A 26604-nucleotide genomic window follows, 5' to 3' on the forward strand; every position below is an offset into this window, starting at 1 on the left:
TTTGCGCATGCGGGTCCATGACCTGTTCACTGCAAACCTGATATAGGCCACATTTATAAGAGCAGTGTGAACAGCCATGCACAAATATCAGATCTGAGAAAAAAAATCAGATTTGAGCTCGAAGACGTGCAGTGTAAACGAAGTCTAAGATTACATTTGCATGAATATTGGGCCTTTTTTTATGTCAAACCCTGCTTTAAAGAAAACTAAATTATAGATGATATTCAACCAGCCAAAGTGGCTAGTGAGAGTGGCTGTCTAACCCGCCACAGCTGAAATCTGCCCGCATTTGGCGGCTGTTAATGTAAAGCCCTGACCAAGTGACTATTATTATGCTTTCCTTGTGTACCGTTGGTTGCTAGGTTACCAATACTACAGTGAGCTGCTCTAAACAATTAATGCACATGCATCTCATTTGCTTTCTTTTGCGCTGAATAGGGTATATGCCGAAGCATGCTAGTAGGACTTTTAATTTGACAGTAACCTGGGTTAAGCGCTTTCGGCGAACTGAATGCCAATGCAAAAACCGGTACGTTTAAGGTCCGTTTTCTTTAAAAATCAGCGATCTCCACTAGCTGAGTGATGTCCGATTTAAAGTGGGCCTCAGATTGTACAAGAAGCACTGCATTACATTACATTTCCCCCGCCATATCTTTATAATATGAGCAATTATTTTACCCCAGTATATTCAATAGAGCTTCTGCGCTAGCCTGCCGATTCTGACGGGCGCGTGCGAGTAAACGGCTTTTTCTCCCGTTTTACGCTTGAGCAACTAAATAAATGTCAAAGTTTATTTAACTGAATGTATTTTAATGACATTACAACATCCATGCTGTAAAAGGAACCGTATAAAATGGAAAAAAGTTCACAATAACAGCTCACCGGAAGTGTATCAGGATGGGAACAGCACTAGCTCGGCATATACCCTATTGATTTGCTGTTTGATTTCACAATTTGATTCTCACAATTAATTTTCCAAAATGACACAAGACAAAGTACAGTAAATGAATAGGCGTCCTTTTATTAAGCCATTGCTGCTCATGTCTTTGTGAGATTAAAATAAAACAAATCTAAATTACATTTTTAAAACAAGCCCCAATTTAAAAGTTGCACAAAAGAAATCTCTTCATATAAGTAAATAAGGCTCTGTCTGTGCTCTTTCCATTCAACATTATAGGGAACCACTGCATTTTAATCATGAACATAGCGGGATTGTAAAACACATTAATTTCTAGTAGCATTAACAGCAAAAATAACAAATAAATCACCAGAAATTGAGCCTGCTCTGGATGCTAGCTGCAAATAAATACCCAAAGTGACTGAATTTAGCCTGCATTCGTGCAACTGAGTAATAGTTAAATTAATCCAGGATAGCTTTAAAAACCTAGCTTAAAAGCCCGTTCACACCAATCACGATAACTATAAACACATCGTAACATAAACAAAGATGTATTTTTAAAAATCACTCACAGTGTTAAAGAAGTTTACACCACAACAACAGCTGATCAAACCCTGACAGCCAATCAGAATCACTGAGATGTAAAGAGCTCACACAATTTAAGGCGACATTTTTGGAGAAGCTCTTTTAAAAGATTGTTTAAAGATAATGGCGAGAAACAATTGGCACATAATGATAAATAATAGATAGTGAAAAACAGATAATGATTAATAAAGGGGCTCGCTAACTGAAGTATAACAATACAAGCGCCTCAGGTATCCAGTGCTAGTTTTGGTGTTGATGAAAATGCAAAAATAATTAGTTCATTTTCTACTACGCTGACTGAAATCACTACATTCACTGTTTGAATAGATAGTTTGTCATGAATAAATGAATACAATTTTAATAACGAGCTGGATTGACTTAAATTGTGCTAGTCGCACACAGAGGACACCTGCTGGAATGAAAAGCATAACCTAAACATAGATGGAGGGGGCGTGGTTAAGCATGTTAGCCACGCCCAATGCCTCAGAGAGACCTAATCTGAAAATTTACCTGAAAACAAACAGGAAGTGCGTTTTTATATTTCAATTATAGATTAGAACGGTGCAATATTTGTTTTTTCTCAATGACATGCACGGATGAATTCTTCACCACGAAACTAGCAATGTGAGCTCACAACATCAATATGCTTAGTTTTGATTTCATGTGTAATTTAAGGAAAAACTCACTTAATATTTCTGAAAATAAGACTATTTTGTCTAGAAAATGTTTCTTGATTTTAGAATTTGAAGATTTTTTTTTGCCTTATATTTATTGTTATCTTGCTTGGTGTGAAAAGGCCTTAATCCCTTTGTTTTGTGCAGCACCCCTCAGTCCAGTGTTACGTGCCTGCGAGCTCTGTCTGCCATGCAAGCGCATGTGCCGCAGACAGTTGTCCTGCCTGGAGAACATCTTCCCGCAGAACCGGCAGCGGAAGGGCTTTTCTCCGGTGTGCACGCGTCCGTGTGTGATCAGTTTGGTGCGCTGCATGAAGCTCTTCCCACACTCCTCACAGCGGAACGGTTTGAGGCTTGTCGGGAGCCGCTGATCCTCTCCTGCATGCAGAACAAGATCATTTCAGTAAACCAAAAAAAAGCTGTATTCAGTATCACCCCCAATACCAGCGGTTCTAAATCATGCTCAAGCCAATATGCATGTTTTGTATGTTTCTAGGGGCAGTTCGCACAGAATGCGTTTGTTCTTTCCAATGTGCTACTTTTTAAATTGTTTTTTCAATTAAAACTCATTTATGTTTAAACACGTTTATTTTTGCAATAATGCAGAAAAAAATTTATAACACACTGACGATCACCAAAAAATTTTAAAGAGTTATCGATTATCATATCGGTCAAAAAATTCCATATCGGTGCATCTTTACAAAACCTAAAAAAGCCATTTTAAAAATTGTATCGAAATACACTTTTTTTTCCCCCCAAATCTAAAGAGTAATCAGTTATCAGTATTGGTCAAAAATGTCAAACTATAATAAGCTTAATATTTATCGGCTAATATATCGATCTCCAAATCTAAAGAGTATTCAGTTATCGGTACGGGTCGAAACTGTCAAACTATAATTAGCTCAATATTTATCGGCTAATATATCGATCTCCAAATCTAAAGAGTATTCAGTTATCGGTACGGGTCGAAACTGTCAAAATATAATTAGCTCAATATTTATCGGCTAATATATCGATCTCCAAATCTAAAGAGTATTCAGTTATCGGTACGGGTCGAAACTGTCAAACTATAATTAGCTCAATATTTATCGGCTAATATATCGATCTCCAAATCTAAAGAGTATTCAGTTATCGGTACGGGTCGAAACTGTCAAAATATAATTAGCTCAATATTTATCGGCTAATATATCGATCTCCAAATCTAAAGAGTACTCAGTTGTCGGTATCGGTCAAAAATGTCAAACTATAATTAGCTTAATGTTTATCGGCTAATATATCGATCTCCAAATCTAAAGAGTACTCAGTTGTCGGTATCGGTCAAAAATGTCAAACTGTAATTAGCTTAATATTTATCGGCTAATATATCGATCTCCAAATCTAAAGAGTAATCCGTTATCATATCGGTCAAAAATGTCAAACTAGAATTACCTTGAACTCAGCTAATATATCGGTCTCCGAATCTTATCATTTATCGGTACCGGTCCAAACACCACTGACATAAAAACTCATTTAAAAATCTAAAATATAATTACCTTGATACTTATTAGGTAAGATATCCTAATTTGAAGAGATTAGTTATCTGTATCAGTAAAAAATTCCATATCTGTGCATCCCTACTAAACTTAAATATACAGCAATTTTTAAAAAATATAGAAAAAAAAATGTAAAATCCAAACTATAATTACCTTGATACTTATCGGCTAATATATTGACTATTGGTATCCAAATCTGAAGTGTTATCGGTTATCTTATCGGTCATAAATCCCATATCTGTGCATCCCTACTAAACTTAAATATACAGCAATTTTCAATAGGTATAGAAAAAATGTATTTAAAAATCCAAACTATATTTACCATGACATTTATAGAATAAGATATCGGCTACTGGCATTCCAAATCGAAAGTGTTATCAATTATCGGTCAAAAATGTCATCGGTACATCCCTACCAAACTTAAATATACAGCAATTTGAAATTGTATCAAAATAAAATGTATTTAAAATCCAAATTATAAATATTTTGATATGTATAGGCTAATATATTGGCCTACAAATCTAACAAGTTATCGGTTATTGTATCGGTCAAATATTTCCTATCGTTGCATTCCTTCTAAACATACATTTTACAGCAATTTAAAAAATAGTATTAAAATAAAACCTAATTGAAAGATCCAAACTATAATAACCTTGATATTTTTCAGCTTATATATCGGCCTCAAAATCTACAGGGTTATCGGTATCAGCACGTCCTTACTCAACTTAAATGTACTGCAATCAAAAGAAAATGTAATTTAAAAACCCACCTTGCTGCAGACTCTGTGTGTGTGTTTTAGGCGGATGTGATGCTGAGAGTGAGAATGCGTCCGATACGCTGCTGTGTTCGTGAGACTGTAGGAGATTAAAATCACAGTCATTATTCCTGTCGTTCTCCTGAACTGAAGCAGATAAAGCCCCAGAATCCTCCATCATCATAGCATGTGCATCTGGAAAGCTCTGTGCATGTGATTCAGGCTCCGCTAGACTCTGATGATGCTGGAAATCTTTCTGCGAGCTCCAAATCTGAGAGTTTCCATCATGAATGCTGAGTTTCCGGTCTACAAACTCCTCCACCTGCTCGATCTTCATCTGGAGCTCCAGACCGCTGAGCTCTTCTTCTTCTTCCTCTTCTGCATGTGGAGCTGCTCGACTCGCAGGATCTTCCCGTTTAAGAGGCTGTAATTGGAGCTCAGGTGCACGAGGAATAAGAGGTTTCTCCTCTGAAAAGACGTTCATCATTGGACTGGTCAACATGAGCGTCTCCTGATCGTGAGCCGTCACACCTGAGGAGAAATACATCATTAGTGTTTCACGATTACCAGTTTCAAGATAAACCACAGTAAGTTGACATTTTTCATTTAAACCATGACTGATATCGGATGACTTTTGGCATATCTAGAATCCTCTGTACGAGTTATTATTGTATATGATGACATGAGACACCTATACCACTGCTTTGTCGTAAAAATAGTATCGAAATACACATTTATTTAATAGTCTGAACTATAATTAACTTAATATTTATCATTTAATATATCAGCCACCAAATCTACAGGGTTATCGGTATCGATCAAGAATCCTCATAAACTTAAATGTACAGCAATTTTAAAAATAGAATCAAAATAAAAGCTAATTTAATAATCCAAGCTATAATAACCTTGACATTCATCCGCTAATATATCGTCTATTGGCTTTCAAATTTAAAGAGTTATCAGTATCGGTTTTTAAAACTGTAATTATCTTGGTATTTATCGGCTAATATATCGGTCTCCAAATCTAAAGAGTTTTCATTTATCGGTATCGGTCAAAACACTACTGACATATAAACTAATTTAAAAATCCAAACTATAATTACCTTGATACTTATCGGCTAATATATTGGGTATTAGCGTCCAAATCTGAACTGTTATCGGTTATCTTATCAGTCAAAAATCCATATTGGTACATCCCTACTAAACTTAAATGTACAGCAAGTTTAAAATAAGAACAAAATAAAAGCTTATTTAAAATCCAAACTATAAATACCTTGACATTTATCGGCTAATATATCGACCTATAAATGTAACAAGTTATCGGTTATTGTTTCGGTCAAAATATCCATATTGTTGCATCCCTTCTAAACATAAATTTAAAAATAGTATTAAAATAAAACCTAATTGAAAAAATAACTATAATAACCTTCGTATTTATTGGCTAATATATGCGCTATCGGCCTCCAAATCTGAAGAGTTATCGGTATTGATAAAAAAATTCCCTAATAAAATATCCCAAATAAATGTAAATGTACAGCAATTTAAAAAATTGTATCGAAATAAAATCTAACAAAAAACAAAACAAAAACTATAATAACCTTGATATGTATCAGCTAATATATCGGCCTCAAAATCTACAGGGTTATCGGTATCAGCACCTCCTTACTCAATTTAAATCAATTAAAATAAAATGTGATTTAAAATGCAAACCAACCTTGCTGCAGACTCTGTGTGTGTGTTTTAGGCGGATGTGATGCTGAGAGTGAGAATGCGTCCGATACGCTGCTGTGTCTGTGAGACTGTAGTAGATTAAAATCACAGTCATTATTCCTGTCGTTCTCCTGAACTGAAGCAGATAAAGCCCCAGAATCCTCCATCATCATAGCATGTGCATCTGGAAAGCTCTGTGCATGTGATTCAGGCTCCGCTAGACTCTGATGATGCTCAAAATCTTTCTGCGAGCTCCAAATCTGAGAGTTTCCATCATGAATGCTGAGTTTCCGGTCTACAAACTCCTCCACCTGCTCGATCTTCATCTGGAGCTCCAGACCGCTGAGCTCTTCTTCTTCTTCCTCTTCTGCATGTGGAGCTGCTCGACTCGCAGGATCTTCTCGTTTAAGAGGCTGTAATTGGAGCTCAGGTGCACGAGGAATAAGAGGTTTCTCCTCTGAAAAGACGTTCATCATTGGACTGGTCAACATGAGCGTCTCCTGATCGTGAGCCGTCACACCTGAGGAGAAATACATCATTAGTGTTTCATATTACCAGTTTCAAGATAAACCACAGTAAGTTTACATTTTTCATTTAAACCATGACTTTTGGCATATCTAGAATCCTCTGTACTAGTTATTGTATATGAAGACACGAGACACCTTTACCACTGTTTTGTCGTAAAAAAATGTAAATAAATGTTTATGTTTCCAAAAAAAACATGACGGATGAAATTTTACTTTTGATAAATGGGAAACAAGCTGCTCTGAGTATTTCAGAAACTGCTGATCTACTGATATTTTCACGCACAACCATCTCTAGAGTTTACAGAGAATGCTCCGACAAAGAGGAAATATCCAGTGAGCGGCAGTTCTGTGGATGCAAATGCCTTGTTGATGAGGCCAGAGGTCAGAGGAGAATGGCCAGACTGGTTCCAGCTGATAGAAAGGCAACAGTAACTCAAATAAGCACTCGTTACAACCGAGCTCTGCAGAAGAGCATCTCTGAACACACAACACGGCCAACCTTGAGGCGGATGGGCTACAGCAGCAGAAGAGCACACCGGGTGCCGCTCCTGTCAGCTAAGAACAGGAAACTGAGGCTACAATTCACACAGGCTCACCAAAACTGGACAATAGAAGATTGGAGAAACGTTGCTGCTCTGATGAGTCTCCATTTCTGCTGACACATTCAGATGCTCAGCTCACAATTTGGCCTCAACGACATGAAAGCATGGATCATCCTGCCTTGTATCAGCGGTTCAGGCTGGTGGTGGTGGTGTAATGGTGTGGGGGAGATTTTCTTGGCACACTTTGCTCCATTAGTACCAACTGAGCATCAACGCCACAGCCTACCTGAGTATTGTTGTTGACCATGTAGAAGATTGGAGAAACGTTGCCTGGTCTGATGTACCTGATGTACATGTATCTTGTTGAATCTATGAAGGATTAAGGCAGTTCTAAAGGCAAAATGGGTCCAACCCTGTACTAGTAATGTGTACCTAATAAAGTGGCCGGTGAGTGTATAGTCATACAAGTGTGTTAAGTGTGCAGTATCACATATTCATATAAGTGTGTTGATCCTCTAAGTTAAGTGTGTAGTGAGTTATGCAGACTGACCGGGGTCGGTGATGTGCACCTGTACGCCGACAGAGCAGCGGGCAGCGGTCAGTTTCTCCAGCCGGCTCTCGCAGTTCAACAGGCGGCTCTTCAGGCTGCGGATCTCCTCGTTTCTGCGGCGGATCTCCATCTGCACCGCGGCCGCGTCCTCCTGAAGCAGCTGCCCGATTTGCGACGCAGCCGACTTCAGCAGCACCTCCAGGATGGAGCCAAGCTGCGTCTGCAGCGAGCAGCTCATCTTACAGTGAATAAACACACTCTCTGACGCTGGAGAAAAACACCACTTCAGCTAACAACGCAGACAGGCAACAGTGCTTCCGGTGGAGTCCACGTAAACTTCCGCCAAAATAAAGGACACGCGAGCAGCCGAGGAGAAATTAAGCATTTAAACAAACCACTTTTATTAAACTGTTATATCCATTAAAATGAGAGTTTGGTCACCGAAAATCTTAAAGAGTAGAAAGAGAATACATTTAATTTCGAACAAAATTTTACATGTTTTAATGTTTCCCCTGATTGTGCCTGTTTATTAATTACTTATTTAATATAGTACCCCAATAGATTAATTTAGGCGTACTAATTTTTGGACAGTGATGTTAGATTAGTTCCAGTTTTGGTTCGATACCAAACCCTACTGAAAAAAAAAAATCTTAAACCAGCCTAGGCTGGTTTTAGAGTGGTTTGGCCACTTCCAGGCTGAATTCTCGCCATCACCAGCCTGGTCTTAGCCAGTCAGGCTGGGAGATGAAAACCAGCTTGACCAGCCTAGCCAGGCTGGGAGCCCAACCAAAACCAGCTATGCCCTGCTAAAACCAGACTGGAAACCAGCCTAAAAGTGTCCAAAACCCCTCTAAAACCAGCTTGGTCAACCAGCTAAGGCTGGTTTAAGCTTTATTATTATTATTTTTTTTAGTAGGGATGCCAACTTTTGACAGGAGATTGGCATCACGGATGTGAAGCTAACAAATCTGCAGCAACTGTGTGATGTTATCATGTCAATATGGAGCAAAACCTCTCTCCAGTACCTTGTTGAATCCATGCCACCCTGTACTAGTAAGTTGTACCTAATAAAGTGGTATGTAGAGTAGAGTGTATATAAATATATATAAAAAAAATTTAATACTACGGACTAGAATATGGACTATGATTATTTTTGTTTTTGTATTGTTGCTCTTTTTGTGCTTAAAAGTAAATATTTAACACTCATAAGAGGTGATTGTTGTTTTATTCAGCGGTTTATTCACTATCAGCAAACACTAACAGCATGAAGCCACTGACACACGTTTTCTCTCGCTCTCTCTTTCTGTCACACACACACACACACACACACACACACACACACACACACACACACACACACACACACACACACACACACACACACACACACACACACACACACACACACACACACACACACACACACACACACACTCGTCTCTTCACTCCAGCAGGTGAATCTGCATCTCCTGCGAGGCGATCTTCAGCTAAATCTGCAGGTATTTTATCATATATTTAAATATGAAGAGATGAAATGTGCATATTTTAGATCTTTGAAAATACAGATTTATAAAATCAAATGTTTTTATATTATTTGTTTTTAGTAATTTAATCTTAATTGATTTGTTTATATAGATGATATCCATGAAAGACTTCTCTAAACAGGACTAATATTAAACTAATGATAAGATAAAGAACAATTAGATAAATCTCATGAAATTATGAAATAAAATCTAATATATGATATATAGTAAAATATGGAAGAGAGAAATTTTATCAACACTGCTGTGCAAGTATTTATATTTTTGTTATTAATTAAACCATCGATTGTTCAGTGTATTCAGACACAATGTTTAACAAGTCATCTCAACGTTTGTGATCGTTTTTAAGTTTGTTTTTTATTTAAAACATTTTACATGTTGGAGATTTGGTTAAAACTAGAATAAGCAATGTTTGTATGTTGAATCTTTCAGGAGGTTTTCCAGCTCTGCTGTGTTTAAAATAGAAACTCCTGCAGAGATGAAGGCATTTCAAAGCTGCTTTTGTTGTGCTGAGAGATCATTTAACCCTTTAAACACCTGAGATTCAGACGTGTTCCATCGATAAGCTGCATGACAGAATATTAATGTTGCTGTGGGTTAATTGTAATTCATCGTTGATTATGCAAATTAATACAAACATATAATTCATTCATGTAATACTTTATATATATATATAAGATGTCTATTTTTCTAAATTTATATTCTGGACTTTAATGCTTTAAGTCTGCATGAAACGGAAGTTAAGACTTCCTTTTTTCCCATTTTCATGATGAGATACATCCACAATTGTAAAAAGGAGGGTGGTGCATTATTTCATCCTTTGGGAACCAACTAAATCAATACAAGATTGGCGTAGCTAACAAAATGAAGGATGATTAATGAATGAACAAAATCAGTACACACACTGGTAGCCCCGCCCAAAAGGACTGATAACTCCTCCCTAATGGACTGATTGCCTCGCCCTAAAAGACTGATAGCTCCGCCCAAATGTACTGTTAGCCCTGCCCAAAAGGACTGATAACCCCGCTCCAAAGGAATGATAGCTCTGCTCCCAATAGACTGATAGCTCCGCCCTACTGGACTGATAGCCCTGCCCTAAAGGAGTGTTAACTACTCCCTATTGGACTGATAGCCCCGCCCTAAAAGACTGATAGCTCCACCCTAAAGGACTGATAGCCCCACTCTAAAGGACTGATAGCCCCACCCTAAAGGCCTGATAGCCCCACCCTAAAGGCCTGATAGCTCCACCCTAAAGGCCTGATAGCTCCACCCTAAAGGCCTGATAGCTCCACCCTAAAGGACTGATAGCCCCACCCTAAAAGCCTGATAGCCCCACCCTAAAGGCCTGATAGCTCCACCCTAAAGGACTGATAGCCCCACCCTAAAGGCCTGATAGCTTCACCCTAAAGGACTGATAGCCCCACCCTAAAGGCCTGATAGCCCCACCCTAAAGGCCTGATAGCTCCACCCTAAAGGACTGATAGCCCCACCCTAAAGGCCTGATAGCCCCACCCTAAAGGCCTGATAGCCCCACCCTAAAGGACTGATAGCCCCACCCTAAAGGACTGATAGCCCCACCCTAAAGGCCTGATAGCTCCACCCTAAAGGACTGATAGCCCCACCCTAAAGGACTGATAGCCCCACCCTAAAGGACTGATAGCCCCACCCTAAAGGCCTGATAGCTCCACCCTAAAGGACTGATAGCCCCACTCTAAAGGACTGATAGCCCCACCCTAAAGGCCTGATAGCCCCACCCTAAAGGCCTGATAGCTCCACCCTAAAGGCCTGATAGCTCCACCCTAAAGGCCTGATAGCTCCACCCTAAAGGACTGATAGCCCCACCCTAAAAGCCTGATAGCCCCACCCTAAAGGCCTGATAGCTCCACCCTAAAGGACTGATAGCCCCACCCTAAAGGCCTGATAGCTTCACCCTAAAGGACTGATAGCCCCACCCTAAAGGCCTGATAGCCCCACCCTAAAGGCCTGATAGCTCCACCCTAAAGGACTGATAGCCCCACCCTAAAGGCCTGATAGCCCCACCCTAAAGGCCTGATAGCCCCACCCTAAAGGACTGATAGCCCCACCCTAAAGGACTGATAGCCCCACCCTAAAGGCCTGATAGCTCCACCCTAAAGGACTGATAGCCCCACCCTAAAGGACTGATAGCCCCACCCTAAAGGACTGATAGCCCCACCCTAAAGGCCTGATAGCCCTACCCTAAAGGACTGATAGCTCCACCCTAAAGGACTGATAGCCCCACCCTAAAGGACTGATAGCTTCACCTTAAAAGACTGATAGCTCCACCCTAAAGGACTGATAGCCCCACCCTAAAGGACTGATAGCTCCACCCTTAAGGACTAATAGCTCCACCTTAAAGGACTAATAGCTCCACCCTAAAGGATTGATAGCCCCACCCTAAAGAGCTGATAGCTCCACCCTAAAGGACTTATAGCCCCACCCTAAAGGTCTGATCACACTGCCCTACACCACTGAAAGCTCCACCCTAAAGGCGTGACCAGAAGTGAAATAATCATCAGTGTGAGAGCACACTATGGTATTCGCTAAAAGTTTACAGGGCTAAATAAATTTTTACAAAAAAATCACAATGTCCCAATAATGTGATTTCAGCATCTCGTTGTGTGATGTCAGAGCGGGCGGATCACCTGCTGGACTGCAGTCCACTGATCAGTGCCGCTGAGCAGGGGAAACTGCGTCTGGCACGGCTGCTGGTGGACGGAGGAGCGCAGGTCAACCAGAGGAATCACCATGGAGAAACACCGCTGCTGGCCGCATGCAGAGCGCTACGGGCCGGCCAGACTGCAGGGTCCATGCTCAGGATCATCCAGTTCCTGCTGAGCCACCACGCAGATCCCAACATCCAGGATAAATCAGGGCGCACGGCTCTGATGTACGCCTGCATGGAGCGCGCCGGGCCGGAGGTGGCGGAGGCGCTAATCACAGCGGGTGCGGATCCCAGTATGGAGGATTACTCTGGAGCATCTGCGCTGGTTTACGCAATAAACGCTCAGGATCAGGACACTCTCACGGTGCTGGTCGATGCGTGCAGATCTCGAGGGCGCGATATTATCATCATCGCTACAGATTTGAGTAGCGACGGCAGTACTGTGACACGCCGCTACCTGAACGTTCCTCCATCCCCGGAGAGCTCGCCCGTCTCCTGCATGTCACCTTCAGATATTGAGCTGAAGACGAACTCTCCGAACTCTGACGGGGAAAACATCTTTAACTTCCGCGGAGGGGGGCCGGCGTCCCCAGTGCTGCCCCCTAGGAGCAGAGGCCGACAGCGGCTGCGCTCGGAGCCGTGGCTCGCCATCCAGAACCTGGAGCAACTCAGCCAGACCTATGAGAAGAGGCTGGAGGAAGAGGAGGATCAGGACGGGGATCAGGGGGATCTCTTATTCAGCCAGTGTTCCCCGTTAGTTCCTGAATCAGGAAATGGCCAGGTAACATTGACGCCCCATTCACACGGGGTGTCAGCATCAACACTTTGAATGGGTGACGCCAGGCTTTAGACGTCAGGCTTTAGGCTGCTTTAGTGGCCTTGCTTGCAGCAGAATTTGGGACTTTCTCAACTTTTCAAGCGCCGACGGAAGCGTCAGCCAATCAAATCGCTGTATGCAAATACCCCAGTAGCAGATTGCTGACTAATTTCATTGGCTGATGCTACCATGACGATCTCGTCAGCCCCAACTCTGTCAAGTGTTGACGCTGAAGCCCCGTGTGAATGCACCGTAACACATTAACTGAGCTCCTGTAAACCACCAAAAATGTCAGTGTTTGCGCACACATCTGCCGAATAAAGTTGTTTCTGGTTACAGAAGCTCGGAGCTACCGGAACGAAATATTCGATGCCTTCAGAGCGATTGCAGAGCAGGAGAAACACCCTGCCGGATCTCCTCCAGCCGCCCACCCTCAGGCTCACACTCTCAGGGTCCGACACACACCTGCACCAGCCCGGAGGCTCCAGGTTCCCCTCCATATACAGGACCAGCTCGCTGTTCCTGGCTCCTCCAGACGGGCTTCACGACTTCCACATGGCCAACAAGAAGAAGTCTCGAGAGCAGAAGAGGAGTCAGACTCACGCCGGGTTTTTGCCCCCAATTTCCGTGCGCTCGAGTGTGAACACACCCTTGCGGAGTGAACAGAAACAGTAAAAAGACTCTTCTACAATTTAATATTCTATCCCTAATTTAATCAGACATGGACCTTAAAGTGGGACGCCTCAACTTTGACCCATAAATAAGGCAATGATAGTCTCCCACATGAAAAAAATACTATAGACATTTATAGGAAATACTTTAGTGTTTCTTAAACATACAATAGTTGAATCTGTTGTGGTAGTGCTATACGGTTATTTCACGCTGCCACCATGTAAAAACACGAAAGCCAGGCAAGAAGAAACCAATGCCAAGGCAATATAAGCCAAACCAAGGCAATATATCTGATGCAAAAAAATATACAAATAAATAAATAAAATAAGGATGCTAGCTTTCTCTAACTCAGATGACCACAATAAGCTATTTTGGATATTAGAACCGTGGATATTAAAGATATCATATCATTAGGGATTTATGGTCAGCTAAAGTTCTAAAGAACCGTTTTAAAGGTAAAACTCTATTTAAAGTATTTATTATTAAGCACTTATTTTGGAAATATAGCAAATGTTTTTTTGTTTTGCTGATTTTTGCAGCCAGTTTCTACTTTAACTTCATTTTGTATACTTGCAGGACTTATATGTGTGCAGGACTTGCAGGACTATATACCTTTTTAGGGGTGTAAACAAAAACAATGGCCCCAACGCATTTCCTGTTTTACATTTTTTATTTCCACTTATTGATAAATAATGTTATTATAGCTGTTTTAACATGAAGTTATGATTGAATTACGGTAATGAAAAAAATTAATAACAAGCGGGAAATGTTCATGGGCCGATAACATAGCCACATTGAAAAGGTCTATATATATATATATATATATATATATATATATATATACATACATATATATATATATATATATATACATACATATATATATATATATATATATATATATATATATATATATATATATACATACATATATATATATATACATATATATATATATACATATATATATATATATATATATATATATATACATATATATATATATACATATATATATATATATATATACACATACATATATATATATATACATATATATATACATATACATATATATATATATATACATATATATATATATATACATATATATATATATATATATACATATATATATATATATATACATATATATATATATATACATATATATATACATATATACATATATATATACATATATACATATATATATACATATATACATATATATATACATATATATATATATATATATATATATATATATATATATATATATACATATATACATATATATATATACATATATATATACATATATATATATATATATATATATACATATATATATATATACATATATATATATATATATATATATATATATATACACACATATATATATATATATATATATATATATATACATATATATATATATATATATATATATATACATATATATACATATATATATATATATATATATATATATACATATATATATATATATATATATATATATATATACATATATATATATATATATATATATATATATATATATATATACATATATATACATATATATATATATATATATATATATACACACACACTTTTGTGAGGTAAAAAATAAAACGAAGGCCCTTGGATTTGCTAAAGCTCCAAAGCCCAATGTGTTCTTAATCTGGCCCTGCGTTCAACAGCGCTTAAATGTTAGTGGAAAATTGCTGTTTTTTTTTTTATTTCAGTATCGAAATTCAGTTTCATGACAAGTGTAATAAAGTGAGAGAATCAGTTCATCAACAGATTCCAAATACAAACAGCACACTTGAGATGAACTCTGTTTATTCTGCTCATTGTAATGGGGATAATAAGGGAATAACACACACACTGGCCATGGAACAGCTGAGAAGCCGACTGTCCAATTACTTTTGGTCCCTTAACAAGTGGGAGGCAGAAATAGAAACTGTTGTAATTCCCACAGCGTTCACCTGATTTGGATGTAAATACCCTCAAATTAAAGCTGATAGTCTGCAGGTAAAGCACATCTTGTTCATTTCAAATCCATCGTGTTGCTGTATAGAGCCAAACATGTTAGAATTGAGTGTGTAGAATTGTGTAGATGTCCCTATATTTATGGACCTGATCAACATTTCAGCTGTTTATTTTAGTACATTATCTTAAACTAAATTTAAATAGCTAGTTTTCAATTTTTGATTTCAATTAAGATTTGATTTGTTGTTCTGACCCATTTAATGCTATTCGTTAACTACAGTCATCAGCATTTGAAGCAAGTTATCAAGGTTGTCCTACACCCAAATTCATATTAAATAATAACCAGTCATCTTACAATTGCATGCAATACAAATCCGTATTTACTTGTTAGTTATGTAAAGAATAATCGACTGTTGAATTACTAAACAAGTGATGAACAAACATGGTCCAAAAGTTGTTTGCTTGCGGTGGTTTTGAAAATTACACTAACGTGACTCCATTATGCTTGCCTTGTTTACTGTTGGTTGCTAGGTTACCAATACTACAGTGAGCTGCTCTAAACATTTAATGCAAATGCATCTCAATTTATTTGTGAATTTCAAAATAAAAATGCCGCTGTTTTGATTTCACACTTTGATTCTCACAAATTTTTTTCCAAAATGACATTGAAGACATACAGTAAATGAATAGGCGTCCTTTTATTAAGCCATTGCTGCTCATGTCTTTGTGAGATTACAATAAAACAAATCTAAATTAGATTTTTCAAAACAAGCCCCAATTTAAAAGTTCCATATAAGAAATCTCTTCATATAAGTAAATAAGGCTCTGTCTGTGCTCTTTCCATTCAACATTACAGGGAACCACTGCATTTTAATCATGAACACAGCGTGATTGTAAAACACATTCATTTCTAGTAGCATTAACAGCAAAAATAACAAATAAATCACCAGAAATTGAGCCTGCTCTGGATGCTAGCTGCAAATAAATATGCAAAGTGACTGAATTTAGCCTGCTAATAGTTAAATTAATCCAGGATAGCTTTAAAAACTTAGCTTAAAACCGGTTCACACCAATCACGATAACTATAAACACATCGTAACATAAACAAAGACATCGTACTAAAAATCACTCACAGTGTAAAGAAGTTTACGCCACAACAACAGCTGAGGAAACCCTGACAGCCAATCAGAATCACTGAAATGTAAAGAGCTCACGCAATTTAAGGCAACATTTTTGGAGAAGCTCTTTTAAAAGATTATTTAAGTATAATGACTAGAAACGATTGGCACATAATGATAAATAATAGATAGTGAAAAACAGATAATGATTAAAAAAAGGGCTCGCTAACTGAAGTATAACAATACAAGCGCCTCAGGTATCCAGTGCTAGTTTTGGTGTATTTGCGTTTCCTCCTTTAAAAATGCACAAATTATTTGTTTATATTCCACTGCACTAGCCACCTATTTTTATGGCATTTTGGAGATGTGCATACAAAAACGATTGACGGAAAAGCCAAGATGCGCATACATTTTGGAAAATGTGCATAACTGAGTAACTAACTTTTTATTCGATTAGAAAAGATGCGCATAAACTATGATGGAAACACTTTTACTGAACAAATTCCAGTATGCGCATTAAAAAAGGTCATGTGATTGTGGTATAAGATTATGTGACGATTAAAATGTGTGAATGGACAAGCCAGCTGGTTGAGCACACTGTAGAGAATCTGAAATGTTGTTTTAGTCATTCTAAAACGCATGTGGTCCGTTCATCGTACGTGGATTACTCCGTTAGCTGGATTTGGTTATTGACGATTTGACACGATCCAGGATCGTTTAGTTCTTCAAAACTGATCCGAGAGTTGTTGCTATAGCAACAGTTCTGCTAGCTTAAACCTTTTACTATATATATATATATATATATATATATATATATATATATATATATATATATATATATATATATATATATATATATATATAAAGTTATTAATAAAGCTTATGCAATCTGCGCTCCAAAATAAAAGTACGAAGACTGCCACCTGGTGGTTCAAAGAGAACATTTATTAATATGAACTTTATGATCGCAAAAAAAAAATAAATTATAAATAATACATTTATGCAGTCGTGCACATGTTTTGACAGCTAATTTGACAATGAGTTGATACTTCACAAAAGTTGCAGACGCATTTACCAATGTCAGAATGCTTTTGTAAACATGTATGTATATATGTATGTATATATATATAAATATATATATATGTATGTATATATATATATATATATATATATATATATATATATATATATATATATATATATATATATATATATATATATATATATATATATATATATATATTGTAGTGGCACACCATTTGTAAAAATCCTTATGTACCACCTTTTACAGCTCCTATTCCAACAAACAGTATTTGCAAAAACTATATATATATGTGTGTGTGTGTGTGTGTGTGTGTATGTATGTATATATATATATATATATATATATATATATATATAAAAAAAAATTTTTAACTACTTTACAATTTTCCCAAGTATATATAACCTATAGGTTACTACTATAAGAAAATATCAGCATTCGGTACATACTTTCAGTATTACATTTGCTTGAAATGACCCACTCTAATCCTGTTTATATGAAATGAGCTGCTGCTCTCGAGCTGGGGTCCGTTCTTTGTACGTGGATTACTTAGTTAGCTGGATTTGGATATTGACGATTTGTTGTCATAGCAACAGTTCTGCTAAGTCAAACCTGATCGGGAGCAGGTTCAATTCATATAAACAGGATTATATCGGCAGTATTGTATGTTCCGAATCCTGATATTTTCTTACAGTAGTAGTTATATACACTTGGGAAAATGGTACATATTTTTAAACTATATATATAAAGTTATAGTCATTAATAAAATAAATAAAGTTATACATATTAATAAAACTTATGCAATCTGCACCCTCGAAATGAAAGTACAAAGACTGTCACCTGGTGGTGCAAAGAGAAAACTTATTGATATGAACTTTTTAGATTGCTTTAGTACAAATTGTGTATGATAGAAATGCAGAATATGTGACTTTTTTTAAAAGCAATAATTCATTTATGCAGTCATGAACATGTTTTGATAGTTAATATGCCGGTGATTTGATGCTTCAAAAAAGTTGCAGACGCCTTTACCAATATGAAAATGCTTTTGTAGCATCCAGTTATTCTTTACACTGATTAAGAAACGGCTACTATAATGAAGAAAATCTTTTCTAAATGTAGAACTAAATACATTGATTTGCATTGAAATACATGATGAATACTCTTGACACATGAAAGTGTAAAGCCTGCAGCTCACAACAAATGTGGAAGGTTATTGCGTGTCATATTTAACAAACCGTTTACTGCTAATTTGATGTCATTTTGCTCACATGGATAATTGAATATTAATCAGATGATGTCATTACGCTGCTGTGCCGTCAGCCAATCGCTGCATTGCTGATCATGATTTCGAGGATCGATTGATCTGTCCTTCACAACACACGCAGCGATCCCAGATCAGTTTATCCAGACATTTTAATCTTATTCGCGAACTTGTTTGAAGAACCAAATTAGCCAGAGATCAGTTATCAAGATGAACAGATCCAGGATCTGCCAAATAATCTTAGATCATTTAAGCGAGGTACGAAGAACGGACCCCAGATTTTAGCTATCGGAACTGTTGCCATCACAACAATAGGAATAAACTACTTCCGAAATGCATACAAAAGTTTTTTGAAGAACGACAAGGGGGGATAATCTGAGAGAGGAAATTTTAGGATGTTGAAAACAAGAACAACTTTAAAAAGTTTGTGTATGACTGTACGTGGTGTAAAACTATGGAACAGTCTAGATCAGACTTTAAAACAACGTCAGGATATTAATCAATTTAAAAAACGGTATAAATGTATATTAATAAAGGAATATAGTGATGAAGGTTATTGAAAAATAATAAAAAGAGAAAGGTATGATGAAATTTTAATTAATGGCTATTTGCAGTACTATGTTATTGTTGTTGTTTTTAAATTTTTCTATTTGCTGTATTATGTATTTTTTTCTTTGGGTCTATGTTACAAAATGAAAAGGTACAAATGGAATTAAACATATTATTTGTCAAAGATACCAAAAAGGATCAAATTAGTTTCATGTAATAAGAAGAGATAGGTAAAAGAATAAATAAGTTTAAGTAACAAACGAATGATCTCTGGGGTAATGGGGTGGAAGAGTAATAAGCTTATGCTTCATCCCGCTCCATTTTTGACCATGTTAAAAAGTATTTCGTTTTGTTAATAATATTTTATGTATTATAATTTCGTTTGAAGATAAATAAATCAAATCAAATCAACTCTCATATGAGTTTTGAAGAACGAAATGATCCTGGATCGTGTCAAATCATCAATAATCAAATCCAGCTAACTGAGTAATCCACGTCCGATGAACTGAGAATTTAACTGAAAACAAACAGGAAGTGCATTTTCAGATTTCAATTGAAGATTCCAAAGGGTATTTAGTAGGGGTGTAACGATTTATCGTTGTGTGATTTATTGCGATGCAAAAATGTCACAATATGCATCGTGGCGTTATGACGATTTGATTACGATATGTCGTCCGTTTTCTCTTATTAGGTGAGCTGTCTGCAGGTGAGCTACGTTCCACCTGCTGTCGCACGTGAGTTCAGATTGCAGCAGCAGTAATGTTAGCAGACCAAGATGAGTGGAGCTGAAATAGAGGATGGCCCATCCTCTCAAAATCAGACGTCTGGCAACATTTCGGTTGTACAGTCATTGCTTTAGACTCGTCCGCTTTTTGACACGCATACTGGGTCAAACATCCAAGTTTTAAAGTCTTCACAGTGATTTACATACTTTGCACAGCGACATGGATACCTCCTAATGACGTTGAAAGAGTCACATACTGTATTTATAAGGTACAATTCACCCTAAAATATCATTCTGTCTTCATATAATGTTCCCGCCGCAAAATCACACATGACCGTGAGCTGTTACTACAGAGGGCGGACTTTGATAGACGCGCGCGTATGGCAAGCCGTTTTAGCATTTAAACCTTTGTTCTGACTATCCATAAATATATTTTGAGATATCTCTAATTATATTTTGACTAGTCATAATTATAATTCGACTAGTCAGAATAACAATTAGAGATATCTGCAATTACAATTGTACTAGTACAAAATCAGATTGGAGATATCTGCAAATATATTATGACTAGTCATATTCCTCCATTGACTTCCATTGAAAAATATTTGCAGATATCTCTAAATGAGTTTTGACTAGTCACAATTGTAATAAGAGATATCTCTAAATGAATTTAATTAAATATGAATTAAATACCTGGAAATGTGGATTTTTTTTTTTTGCACACAAAAAAACGCAAGTGGCCAAGCAAAGCCTTAAGCTCTTACTGTTAAATTCAATTGAATAGAAAGCTTTTTTTTTTTTTTGCACCTTTACTTAAATTGTTCCTTAATTTTGTCTCTGTCATTTCAATTATATTTTTAAGAAGTTTTTAAATTGTTTTATTTTCCAGAGACAGGCCTGTTTAATTTATTTTCTTAAAGAAGGTTCAGTTTAACAAGTTGAAACAAAAGAAATACATAAAAAATAGTTTACTTGGTAAAATTTGCATTTTAGTTTAATTTTCAATTTTTATTCCAAATATCGTGATACATATCGAATCGTAAGCTGAGTGTATCGTTACACCCCTACTATTTAGTTTTTCTCAATGACATGCACGGATGAATTCTTCACCACGAAACTAGCAATGTGAGCTCACAACATCAATATGCTTAGTTTTGATTTCATGTGTAATTTAAGGAAAATCGCACCTAATATCGACTCATTTCTGAAAATAAGACTGTATTTTTACTGTAAAATGCTTCGTGATTTAGGAAATGTGAGATATTTTGCATTATTTTAATTGTTATCCTGCTTGGTGTGAACAGGCCTTAATCCCTTAGTTTTGTGCAGTACCCCTCAGTCCATCAGTCCAGAGTTACGTTCCTGCGGGCCAGCTCTGTCCGCCATGCAAGCGCATGTGCCGCAGACAGTTGTCCTGTCTGGAGAACATCTTCCCGCAGAGCCGGCAGCGGAAGGGCTTTTCTCCGGTGTGCACGCGTCCGTGTGTGATCAGTCTGGTTCGCTGCGTGAAACTCTTCCCACACTCCTCACAGCGGAACGGTTTGAAGCCTGCCTGTAGCCGTGGATCGTCTCCTGCATGCAGAACAAGATCATTTCAGTAAGCCAAAAATAAAACATACCAAACAACAAATTACCTTGAAATGTATCAGCTAATATATTGGCATCCAAAACTAAAGGAATATCGGTGATCGTATCGGTCAAAAATTCCATATCAGTGCATCCAGTCTAAACTTTATTATAGAGCAATTTTTAAAATAGTATCAAAATAAAAACTTATAAAATCCAAGCTATAATTACCTTGATATTTATTGACTAATACTTCGACTATAAGCCTCCTAATCTAAAAAGTTATTAGTTATCGGTATCGGTCAAAAAAAAGTAATATCAGTGCATCCCTACCAAACTTAAATGCACAGCCAATTTTAAATTAGTATCAAAATAAAAACTGAATTAAAAATACAAGCTATAATTAGCTTGATATTTATCGACTAATATATCGGTTATTAGTCTCTTCAAATTGAAAATGTTATCGTTTATCGGTATAAAATGACATATCGGTGCATCCCTATCAAACTTAAATGCACAGCCAATTTTAAATAAGTATCAAAATAAAAACAACTAAAAATACAAGCTATAATTACCTTAATATTTATCGACTAATATGTCGGTTACTAGCCTTCAAATTTATAGAGTTATTGGTTATCGGTCTCAATATAACATGGCATATCGGTGCATCCCTACCACACTTAAATACACAGCCAATTCTAATTAGTATCAAAATAAAAACTATTTAAAATACAAGCTATAATTACCTTGATATTTATCGACTAATATATCGGTTATTAGTCTCTTCAAATTGAAAATGTTATCGTTTATCGATATAAAATGACATATCGGTGCATCCCTATCAAACTTAAATGCACAGCCAATTTTAAATTAGTATCAAAATAAAAACAATTAAAAATACAAGCTGTAATTACCTTGATATTTATCGACTAATATATCGTTTATTAGCCTTCAAATTGAAAATGTTATCGTTTATCGGTATAAAATGACATATCGGTGCATCCCTATCAAACTTAAATGCACAGCCAATTTTAAATTAGATTCAAAATAAAAACAATTTAAAAAACAAGCTATAATTACCTTGATATTTATTGACAATTATATATCGGTTATTAGCCTTCAAATTTAAAGAGTTATCGTTTATCGGTATGAGTATAAAATGACATATCGGTGCATCCCTATCAAACTTAAATGCACAGCCAATTTTAAATTAGTATCAAAATAAAAACAATTAAAAATACAAGCTATAATTACCTTAATATTTATTGACTAATATATCGGTTACTAGCCTTCAAATTTATAGAGTTATTGTTTATCGGTCGCAATATAACATGGCATATCGGTGCATCCCTACCAAACTTAAATGCACAGCCAATTTTAAATTTGTATCAAAATAAAAATGATTAAAAACACAAGCTATAATTAGCTTGATATTTATCGACTAATATATCGGTTATTAGCCTTCAAATTGAAAATGTTATCATTTATCGGTATAAAATGACATATTGATGCATCCCTATCAAACTTAAATGCACAGCCAATTTTAAATTAGTATCAAAATAAAAACAATTAAAAATACAAGCTATAATTACCTAAATATTTATCAACTAATATATCGGTTACTCGCCTTCAAATTTATAGCGTTTTTGTTTATCGGTCTCAATATAACATGGCATATCGGTGCATCCCTACCAAACTTAAATGCACAGCCAATTTTAAATTAGTATCAAAATAAAAACAATTAAAAATAGAAAAGCTGTAATTACCTTGATATTTATCGACTAATATATCGGTTATTAGCCTTCAAATTGAAAATGTTATCGTTTATCGGTATAAAATGACATATCGGTGCATCCCTATCAAACTTAAATGCACAGCCAATTTTAAATTAGTATCAAAATAAAAACAATTAAAAATACAAGCTATAATTAACTTAATATTTATCGACTAATATATCGGTTATTAGCCTTTAAATTGAAAATATTATTGTTTATCGGTATAAAATTACATATTGGTGTATCCCTATCAAACTTAAATGCACAGCCAATTTTAAATTTGATTCAAAATAAAAACTATTAAAAATGCAAGCTATGATTACCTTAATATTTATCGACTAATATATCGGTTGTTAGCTTTTAAATTTAAAGGGTCATATTTAAATTTAAAAATCTACACTATAATTACCTAGATATTTATCGGCTACTATATCAGCCTCCAAATCTAAAGAGTTATCGGTATCAATCAAAAATTCCATATTGATGCATCCCTACTAAATTTAAATGTTCAGCAAATTTTAAAATCAAGATTAAAAACTGACTTAAAAATTCAAACTATAATTATCTTAATATTTATAGACTAATATATTGGCCATCCGCCTCCAAATCTACAAGGTTATCGATATCGCTATTTAAAAATTAGCATCAAAATAAAATGTAATTCTAAATGGAAACCCATAATAACCTTGCTGCAGACTCTGTGTGTGTGTTTTAGGCGGATGTGATGCTGAGAGTGAGAATGCGTCCGATACGCTGCTGTGTTCGTGAGACTGTAGGAGATTAAAATCACAGTCATTATTCCTGTCGTTCTCCTGAACTAAAGCAGATAAAGCCCCAGAATCCTCCATCATCATAGCATGTGCATCTGGAAAGCTCTGTGCATGTGATTCAGGCTCCGCTAGACTCTGATGATGCTGGAAATCTTTCTGCGAGCTCCAAATCTGAGAGTTTCCATCATGAATGCTGAGTTTCCGGTCTACAAACTCCTCCACCTGCTCAATCTTCATCTGGAGCTCCAGACCGCTGAGCTCTTCCTCTTCTTCTTCTTCTGCATGTGGAGCTGCTCGACTCGCAGGATCTTCTCGTTTAAGAGGCTGTAATTGGAGCTCAGGTGCACTAGAAATAAGAGGTTTCTCCTCTGAAACGACGTTCATCATTGGACTGGTCAACATGAGCGTCTCCTGATCGTGAGCCGTCACACCTGAGGAGAAATACATCATTAGTGTTTCACGATTACCAGTTTCAAGATAAACCACAGTAAGTTTACATTTATTTATTAAAACCATGACTGATATCTGACGACTTCTGGCATATCTAGAATCCTCTGTACGAGTTATTATTGTATATGATGACATGAGACACCTATACTGTTCTGTCATTGTAAACACACACAACCATCTCTAGGGTTTACAGAGAATGCTCCGACAAAGAGGAAATATCCAGTGAGCGGCAGTTCTGTGGGCGCAAATGCCTTGTTAGTGCCAGAGGTCAAAGGAGAATGGCCAGACTGGTTCCAGTTGATAGAAAGGCAACAGTAACTCAAATAAGCACTCGTTACAACCGAGCTCTGCAGAAGAGCATCTCTGAACACACAACACGGCCAACCTTGAGGCGGATGGGCTACAGCAGCAGAAGAGCACACCGGGTGCCGCTCCTGTCAGCTAAGAACAGGAAACTGAGGCTACAATTCACACAGACTCACCAAAACTGGACAATAGAAGATTGGAGAAACGTTGCTGCTCTGATGAGTCTCCATTTCTGCTGACACATTCGGATGCTCGGCTCACAATTTGGCCTCAACAGCATGAAAGCATGGATCATCCTGCCTTGTATCAGCGGTTCAGGCTGGTGGTGGTGGTGTAATGGTGTGGGGGAGATTTTCTTTGGGTCCATTAGTACCAACTGAGCATCAACGCCACAGCCTACCTGAGTATTGCTGCTGACCATGTCCATCCCTTTATGAGCACAGTGTCTCCATCTTCTGATGGCTACTTCCAGCAGGATAACGCAGCATGTCATAAAGCTCAATCATCTCAGACTGGTTTCTTGAACATGACGATGAGTTCACTGTACTCAAATGGCCTCCACAGCCACCAGAGCTCAATCCAATAGAGCAGCTTTGGGATGTGGTGGAACGGGAGATTGGCATCATGGATGTGCAGCCGACAAATCTGCAGCAACTGTGTGATGCTATCATGACAATATGGAGCAAAATCAGAGGAATATTTCCAGTAGCTTGTTGAATCTATGCTATGAAGGATTAAGGCAGTTCTGAAGGCAAAATGTGTCCAACCTGGTACCAGTAAGGTGTACCTAATAAAGTGGCCGGTGAGTGTATATTCATAATAGTGTGTTAATCCTCTAAGTTAAGTGTGTAGTGAGTTATGCAGACTGACCGGGGTCGGTGATGTGCACCTGTACGCCAACAGAGCAGCGGGCAGCGGTCAGTTTCTCCAGCCGGCTCTCGCAGCTCCACAGGCGGCTCTTCAGGCTGCGGATTTCCTCGTTCCTACGGCGGATCTCCATCTGCACCGCGGCCGCGTCCTCCTGCAGCAGCTGCCCGATCTGCGCCGCCGCCGCCTTCAGCAGCACCTCCAGGATGGAGCAGACCTGCGTCTGCAGCGAGCAGCTCATCTTTAATAAACACACTCTCTGATTATAACACTGGAGAAAAACACCACTTCAGCTATCATCGCAGACGGGCAACAGTGCTTCCGGTGGAGTCCGCGGAAGCTTCCGCCAAAATAAAGGACACGCGAGCAGCCGAGGAGAAATTATTATATATTGCGGAGCAATTAATAATTAATAATTTACTTATGATTTTTAAATAAGCATTTAAACAAAACAGTTTTATTATACAGTTATATACATTAAAATAAGAGTTTAGTCGCAGCACATTTTTAGGAATAAAAAGATAATACATTTAAATTCAAAAGTAATTGCAAATAAAATTAAAAAACTACAAAATTTCAACTAAATTTAACTGTTGTTTGCTCCTCTTGTATTTTCCAGTTTGTTAAAATTTCATTTAACATTTTTGGACTCTGATCTTCAGCTTTTTGTTTGGTTAGTTGCAGTTT

General features: G+C 37.0%; 5 protein-coding genes across 12 annotated transcripts in view; 2 read left to right on the plus strand and 3 right to left on the minus strand.

Annotated features, from left to right (window-relative positions):
* lingo3b (leucine rich repeat and Ig domain containing 3b) overlaps positions 1–26604 on the minus strand; it is a 644601-nt gene that overhangs the window by 300658 nt on the left and 317339 nt on the right. The window lies entirely within an intron of this gene.
* Positions 1–26604, plus strand: part of LOC108179272 (uncharacterized) — a 120759-nt gene that overhangs the window by 88581 nt on the left and 5574 nt on the right. The gene's annotated exons all lie outside the window — the stretch shown is intronic.
* The window catches only part of nectin4b (nectin cell adhesion molecule 4b), a 212759-nt gene that overhangs the window by 31034 nt on the left and 155121 nt on the right, over positions 1–26604 (minus strand). The window lies entirely within an intron of this gene.
* Positions 997–26243, minus strand: si:dkeyp-68b7.7. Of its 4 annotated transcripts, XM_087241663.1 has the most exons (5): positions 25921–26243; positions 24210–24725; positions 6158–6673; positions 4459–4974; positions 997–2535 (listed from the first exon to the last, which is right to left on the minus strand). In XM_087241663.1, the coding sequence occupies exons 1-5, from the start codon at positions 26156–26158 to the stop codon at positions 2258–2260; spliced, it is 2064 nt and encodes a 687-aa protein (XP_087097789.1). In that variant the 5' UTR covers positions 26159–26243; the 3' UTR covers positions 997–2257. The 4 variants fall into 4 exon arrangements, with proteins under 4 accessions (XP_087097789.1, XP_087097790.1, XP_087097791.1 ...); XM_087241664.1 differs by lacking the exons at positions 24210–24725; positions 25921–26243 and adding an exon at positions 7773–8094; XM_087241665.1 differs by lacking the exons at positions 24210–24725; positions 25921–26243 and adding an exon at positions 7567–8094 and having other exon boundaries at positions 6158–7315.
* Positions 7806–16117, plus strand: LOC110438154 (ankyrin repeat domain-containing protein 34B). Of its 3 annotated transcripts, none has more exons than XM_087241733.1 (4): positions 7806–8825; positions 9224–9271; positions 11942–12777; positions 13153–14194. In XM_087241733.1, the coding sequence occupies exons 1-4, from the start codon at positions 8765–8767 to the stop codon at positions 13486–13488; spliced, it is 1281 nt and encodes a 426-aa protein (XP_087097859.1). In that variant the 5' UTR covers positions 7806–8764; the 3' UTR covers positions 13489–14194. The 3 variants fall into 3 exon arrangements, with proteins under 3 accessions (XP_087097859.1, XP_087097861.1, XP_087097860.1); XM_087241734.1 differs by lacking the exon at positions 7806–8825 and adding an exon at positions 15578–16117 and having other exon boundaries at positions 9203–9271; positions 13153–13471; XM_087241735.1 differs by lacking the exon at positions 7806–8825 and having other exon boundaries at positions 9201–9271; positions 13153–14248.

Source organism: Danio rerio, chromosome 2 (genome assembly GCF_052040795.2).
Source record: "Danio rerio strain M-AB ecotype USA chromosome 2, GRCz13ab, whole genome shotgun sequence".
NCBI classification, from domain to species: domain Eukaryota; kingdom Metazoa; phylum Chordata; class Actinopteri; order Cypriniformes; family Danionidae; genus Danio; species Danio rerio.

Bases quoted from the DNA above. Each gene is read 5' to 3' on its own strand.
- LOC110438154 (XM_087241733.1), top strand. From the start codon at position 8,765: ATGTCAATATGGAGCAAAACCTCTCTCCAGTACCTTGTTGAATCCATG. The intron at 8,826-9,223 runs GTAAGTTGTACC...TCTTCACTCCAG, and splicing joins ATCCATGCCACCCTGTACTA to CAGGTGAATCTGCATCTCCT. The intron at 12,778-13,152 runs GTAACATTGACG...TTCTGGTTACAG, and splicing joins CTGAATCAGGAAATGGCCAG to AAGCTCGGAGCTACCGGAAC.
- si:dkeyp-68b7.7 (XM_087241663.1), bottom strand. From the start codon at position 26,158: ATGAGCTGCTCGCTGCAGACGCAGGTCTGCTCCATCCTGGAGGTGCTG. The intron at 24,726-25,920 runs GTCAGTCTGCAT...ATTTCTCCTCAG, and splicing joins GGTGCACATCACCGACCCCG to GTGTGACGGCTCACGATCAG. The intron at 2,536-4,458 runs GTGGGTTTTTAA...TTCTGCATGCAG, and splicing joins CACACAGAGTCTGCAGCAAG to GAGAGGATCAGCGGCTCCCG.